Source organism: Cynara cardunculus (assembly GCF_001531365.2).
Source record: "Cynara cardunculus var. scolymus isolate 2C chromosome LG 2, CcrdV1, whole genome shotgun sequence".
Taxonomy (NCBI): Eukaryota; Viridiplantae; Streptophyta; class Magnoliopsida; order Asterales; family Asteraceae; genus Cynara; species Cynara cardunculus.
Window position 1 is genome coordinate 4,192,717 of NC_037529.1, and position 6,475 is coordinate 4,199,191.

Genomic DNA, 6,475 nt, shown 5'->3' on the forward strand with positions numbered 1-6,475 from the left:
AGGTTTATTTATTATCAAATGCTTTATATTAGGAAACAACTGACATTTTCATTGAAGATGGTTGATATTGTTTTGCAAAGTTTGTGCTAATATAACGATTTACAAATGATCCATGCTCTATATATATGTGTGTATGTATCTGTGYAAAATCGATATGGGGAATGAAACTCTAACAAGATTTGACCACGAGTTGGGTTCTTCTAGGTATAAAATGGTATGTTCTATTTCCAAATCCTTATGGAGTCATGGGTCATCTATCAAAAGCTTACTAGGTAARCGCTTATCTGTTGTCACTTTCTTTACTGGGAGCATGGCATTGGTAAGGACCAAAAATCTTATCAGATAGCAAGGACTGGAAATCTTAAGGTGTTACTTACTTTAGTTGGGGCATGACAAGGACAAAGTCTGTTTAGAGATAGCAAGGACCGAGAATCTCGGACGGTGGTGTCTCTTGCCGGCAAGCACTTGCCTTGGTAAAAGCCCCATTCTATCCTTTAGTCTAGAATGCATAGTCAATTAGGTTGACCTAAGGATAACTGCATAAGACCATTAAGACAATTCCTTGAGGCTTTTTAACAAAAGAAAGGCTGTTTTTATGATGCATTTATTGTAGCGTATAGGGGTGCACAATATCCATGATGCTTGCAGATATATATTCATAATTGAATTATTCAATTACGACTCAAATTGAATTCATAATGTAAATGGTGAYATTCATACATATTTACGTTCTCACTTAATTGGACTTTTCCATTTAAAGTTAATAATGGTTTGTATTAATTGTTATCGTTTKYTTTTTTTTTCAAAAAAATTCAAATCATTAGAAATATGTTTCTTATTTCACTAAGGCTAATATGCTTAATTATATTATGTAATGCTAAAATTAACTAATTTTTTAACATGTTCTTTTTGGTCATTTCATATTTCGTAACTATTTTATCCCAATTTTAACTAAACATGATTAGTTCATCAGTTAGTTTTTCAGGCAACAGTCAACTTACCTACTCGTTTGCCAAACATAACCAAAGTTTTATAAGTTCATAATTGCATCGACTATCTTCTCATCATGTTTCTCTCCTGCAGGCTGGGTACCGMCACATCGATTGTGCCCAAGTTTATGGCAACGAAAAAGAGGTATATATGCAAGTTTACAGAAATGGAGAATTACATCATAAGACATAARCTTATGGACTTCATTTTTGTTAGAATGTAGAGCAATAATGGGGTACTTTTAGCCAAGGTTCCTATCTAGATTGTTGCTATACCGACAGGGACGGATCCACTATGGGGCATACGATGGCACATGCTTGCTTCGTTCCTCCATCATAGTGTAAAATGTTTTTGGGTCGTGAAAGGTGCCACCGTATTATTTTGATGGGTGCAACTATATGCACCTTGAAACTACAATGATAACACAAGTTTCTCTTGGTATAGTTGGTTTGCATGGTCTTTTCTCCTCTTGCGGGCGCGGGTTCAAATCTCATTTATATCATTTTTTAGTTTTTTGCTTTTAATTTCAAGTTTATTATATTTCCGAAAAAATTAGGATAAAAGACTCGAGCAMAGGACCTTACATACAAAAACCAAGGAATTAACCATAAGACCGATGATGATTTTGTAAAATATCCATATTTTCGCTTTTTATAGTCAAATGTTGCTACCACTTAAAAAAATTTCTAGATCCGCCTCWGCATACCGGTATCTTATTTCTGGGTACCATATAAGCTGCTAAAATATACAATGACGACCTTTTTGCTTTTTCTTGTTATATTTGGTGTCATCAAGTACCAAAGACCCTGTAAAACTTATTCTTGCATATCCTTTAGTCTCTTTTTGTAGTCCAAAACAATTCATAACTCAACTATGTTAATGCCATTATGGTTTTCAAGATTGGTGTAGCTTTGAAGCAGCTCTTTGATGATGGTGTGGTGGAACGACAAGATCTGTTTATTACCTCTAAACTCTGGTTTGTTTTAATCCCTTCTCGCTTAACTTTGGWTTCGTGTGATTCGTTCAATTAAATATTCAATATCCTAAACGTTACAGGTGTAATGATCATGCCCCGGAAGACGTACCATTGGCATTGGACAGGACTTTGCAAGACTTGCAGCTTGACCATGTTGATTTGTACCTTGTAAGTCTGCAGAATGCCAAGTTTCATACCCTCTTTGATCTGCAAAAACAACTTATTTCATAGAGTAAAAACGACATATTTTCTGKCTTGATCTTCATTTGTACGTATTAACCGATAAATCTTGTTCTTTCTATTCAAGATTCACTGGCCGGTACGGACAAAGAAGGGGGCTGCGGGGTTCAAACCTGAAAATTTTATCCCAACCGATWTACCTGCCACATGGAAAGCAATGGAAGCACTCTATGATTGTGGCAAGACCCGAGCTTTAGGCGTTAGCAATTTTTCATCAAAGAAATTGGGAGATTTGTTGGAGGTATCGCGAATTCGCCCTGCTGTGAATCAGGTGGAGTGCCATCCTTCGTGGCAGCAAACCAAACTGCGGGAATTCTGTAAATCTAAGGGTGTTCATCTTTCCGTAAGTGGGCATGAAACTTCTATTTAACTATTCATTTTTGCGTTCTTTTCCATGTGTGTTCTYCGGAGCCAAAAAAGACTGGGAAATCTTGTGTTATCTCTTTCTGCTAAGAGGCATACTTAGGGCCTGCTTGTTGGCAGCTTAACGAGCTTAATAGGACTCGCAACTTATTTGGTTAGCTATAAATGATTGTTTGATRGTGGCTTAATGATATATAAAGTGGCTTATTTGGTTAGCTTCTAGATTGAAGTTTTATACAAAAAGCCATTTTTTTCCAAACATGCCCCTCCCAATTAACAAGGTAACGAGAGAAGATAATTCTCTATAGAAAGCACACTTCTTCCTCTATGAAACCCCCTCAGAAACATCTATAAAGACGTATTAGTCACACAAACAGCTTTATCCATATTGGACTTAATGGAAAATCAACCAAACAGCCCCTTACTTTGACGTTGCTCTTCATTCAAATATACAGGCATATTCACCACTCGGTTCTCCTGGCACGAAATGGCTCAAGAGCAATGTACTGCAGCATCCCATTCTGACAATGGTTGCGGAAAGATTAGGGAAGACGCCTGCACAGGTGGCTCTCCGTTGGGGTTTGCAGATGGGTCATAGCGTACTTCCAAAGAGTACGAATGAAGCACGTATCAAAGAGAACTTTGCCATTWTCGATTGGTCCATTCCAGATGACTTGTTCACGGAGTTGTCTAAAATCGAGCAGGCAAGCTTTCTTCTCCTGCCTATCACATCTAATCCATCATTCAATGTGAAAAATCCATTTATTCACATGTGAATGCTACTTTCTTGCAGGCACGACTTMTCAGAGGGGAATTTCTTGTCAATGAGACCTACAGCCAGTATAAAACCGTTGAAGAACTCTGGGACGGTGAGATCTGAAAAATAGGAGAACTTAAACGATTCTAGTTGTGTTTATTTTCGTCATTTTCGTAAAAACAATGCAAATAAACCAGGACTGATGTCAAAATCCTGGAATCAAAGGACAGTTTGAAGTTTACTCTGGTGGCATCATGGTTTAGGAGAAACTGATAAGGTTATGTTATGTTCRTTTCTGCATTTGGTACACGGAGACTAAGACATAGCAAAAATCTGTTGTCTCACGTTTGACTCAACAATGGAATTCKGGTAGAACGGGATCGAGTGACATAAAAATGCATGTTTTCTATCTCRCWTAAACTACCTGCCCTGCCATTCATGTCAATTTAATACCTYAYTCTTGCTTRTCGAGATCYTTGTTCAAGTACCAAATGCAYCCTTACGAAAACAATCTTTTTTTCAAAAGATTGCAACCAGACCCACTCTCGTCTTATCTCATCATCCCGGATTGACCAAATAGCATACCTGCCTACACGATCAAAATGATAATAAACGGTCATTACCTTTTTGTCATGTCACATTTCAAGGTAAGATGATCAAGGTGTCTACATATAGGGGTATTTAGTGGTATGAAATAACGATTGTTAAGTGAGGGATCAAAATCAGAATAAAAAATGCATACCACATGTTTTTTTTTTTTTTTTGTAATAAACGAAGTTCAGGGATAAGAACCATAAACACCATCATACAATATGAACAAGCAAACCAAACCTACCCGACAAATCTCATTCGAGAATAGGGTTTAAGGAGTTGTTTTAATAAAAATATCGTTGGACCGTTCAAAACCGATCGAACCAAGTTAAATTGGACCGTATTTGGCGGTTTGAGCGATCTGATGGTCTGGTCTAGCATGAAAAATGGACAAATTGCTTGATCTGGTCTACGGTTTGAACGTTTTTTAAGCGGTATGGACCGAACTAACCGTTAAAAAAGTACATGTAGATTAATTATATTTAGTTTTTATGTTATAGGCTCAACTTGATGACACAATTGAAAAAAGTGTGTCAAAAACATTATGTTTTTAGTTTTCATTTATCAATTGACYGCGTCATTTAAATTGGCAAAATTCCGAATTTCGTCAAAAATAAATATAAAAAATTTTAAATCGCTATTCGACTTGCTCAATATTGTCCAAAATTTTAACTATTTTGTTTAAACTTTTTCTAGTTTGTTCAATGTTTTTTTTAGGTTATATATATATACTTTAGGCAATAATGAAACGAAAAAATGACGATGGTGCCCTTAGGTTCGGACGTACAAGGTACCCATAAAGGGAAGGGGTGGTCGAAGAAGCGGGAGGAGAGAGAAAAACACAAGGGTTTTGTTTTTTTACTTTTTTCGAATTGCCAACGATACTTGTACAACAAATTCATATACTTAAATGCTAATATTTTTTTTAAAAAAATAAATAAATACAAAATGACCAAAATACCCTTCAAGTAATGCCGTTACAATTGTCGTATTAATGCCGAGACTAGTTTCAAAGCAAAATACATGTCACAATTACTATTCTTGTCCTGTTTACGTTTGAGATACAATTTTTAAAGTTTTTTCTGCAAATCATACGAACTAAATTGTAGTTTACCCAAGTAAATAATAAATAATACAACTGCAATCATCTACGCGTAACTTAGTTGGTAAAGGGATGGAGTGACTTTGTCCATATATAAGATAGGTTGCAGGCCGTAGCTCACTCACATTAGCCTCTTTGGAGATGGGTCCGATGTGGGCCTAGTGAGTGTTTGAATAAACAACTTATACTGATGCCAAACCGGTAATAATAATTTTTAAAAAAATTAAACCATTATAATTTATAATAAATTAATAATTATTTTATAGGAAAAAATAAGCAATATTTCCAAACGCCCCTAATAAACAATATCACCAAATTATGTGATAAAAGTTTACCAGGTTTACGGAAAGAGAAACGTACCGAGGCCATTCCCTGGTGTTACATGTTCGAAACCAAACCCTAGAGCACTGATCGCTCATCTATTCCCCATCTTCTTATCATCGTCAACCAATCATGGGTTCAGGTGAGGTTAAGCTTCACAATTTCTTGCTTAAYAGGTTCAATTCTACTCAGTTAAATGACCCATCTGCAGAAACGCACACATTCGATTGCTACGAAGTGGGTTTYTTGTTTAAGTTAATGGGTTTTGCACTGTTGCCACGTTGTCATGACGATTTTTCTTTCTTATTTCTCRTTTAGATGCAGACATGGAGGATTATGGATTCGAGTACTCCGAGGAAGAACCTGAGGAGCAAGATGTGGACATTGAAAATCAATATTACAATTCTAAAGGTTTTGAATCAGTGAACTTCCTTTTCAGTAGTTAGAGTTATGCATATACTGGTTAAATTTTATCTTCAAAACTGATTGATACTTCTATCCTTACTATACGCTAGTAAATTCCCATTAATTGATAATACTTCTTCCAATCCAGAAAAAAGAGCTAAACATTGACTTTAATTTTGATRTGGAATAATGAGTTATATTTTCCACTTACGGAGTTGATATGAACAGCAACTYTTTGTTACCCACCTGGATTCTTCAAATCAAACCTGTATAATGGATGCATAGTTGTCTGCTTTGATGCAATTAAACAGTGCAAAGTAGTTGGCCWTGGATAGCAGTGTGAGGAATGACCCCATCTATGTTTTACAACCTTTGGCGAATTGGGTATTTATGTTTTGCTATYGGATTTTATTGCATGACGAAAGATAGTGTGAGAATAGGAGTTAAGGTGGAGAAGCGTGAGAAGGGATATGGACCCTTGATCGCTTTTAATCTCACCCCCATCCCATGAATTGTGCCTCCCACGGGAATTGATCTGATGCATCTCRTTAGTGTTGATCTTCAATTAGGATTGATCRAAGGGTGGAGATCCSTTCTYACCATAACTTCCATTCTCACAAGAACCCAAACCTTTTACTGCATTGTAGTTTTTTGGTTATTTTTAGTCTACCTGTACTAGTTTGGGATAAAAGCTTCTTTGCATTATTGCTGATCAACACTCTGGCTATAT

General features: G+C 36.2%; 2 protein-coding genes across 2 annotated transcripts in view; both read left to right on the forward strand.

Annotated features, from left to right (window-relative positions):
- Window positions 1-3,739, forward strand: part of LOC112506494 (NADPH-dependent aldo-keto reductase, chloroplastic-like) — a 4,428-nt gene extending 689 nt beyond the window's left edge. The window contains exons 2-7 of the mRNA XM_025110586.1: window positions 1,084-1,134; window positions 1,890-1,966; window positions 2,047-2,134; window positions 2,274-2,549; window positions 3,025-3,273; window positions 3,363-3,739. Of these exons, the coding sequence (XP_024966354.1) occupies window positions 1,084-1,134; window positions 1,890-1,966; window positions 2,047-2,134; window positions 2,274-2,549; window positions 3,025-3,273; window positions 3,363-3,449 (828 nt within the window). The 3' untranslated portion in view covers window positions 3,450-3,739. The remainder of the gene's footprint in view (window positions 1-1,083; window positions 1,135-1,889; window positions 1,967-2,046; window positions 2,135-2,273; window positions 2,550-3,024; window positions 3,274-3,362) is intronic.
- Window positions 3,740-5,368: 1,629 nt separating this feature from the next.
- LOC112504388 (COP9 signalosome complex subunit 2) overlaps window positions 5,369-6,475 on the forward strand; it is a 9,798-nt gene continuing 8,691 nt past the window's right edge. Inside the window, exons 1-3 of the mRNA XM_025108332.1 lie at window positions 5,369-5,482; window positions 5,659-5,778; window positions 5,974-6,062. Coding sequence (XP_024964100.1) covers window positions 5,473-5,482; window positions 5,659-5,778; window positions 5,974-6,062 — 219 coding nt within the window. The 5' untranslated portion in view covers window positions 5,369-5,472. The remainder of the gene's footprint in view (window positions 5,483-5,658; window positions 5,779-5,973; window positions 6,063-6,475) is intronic.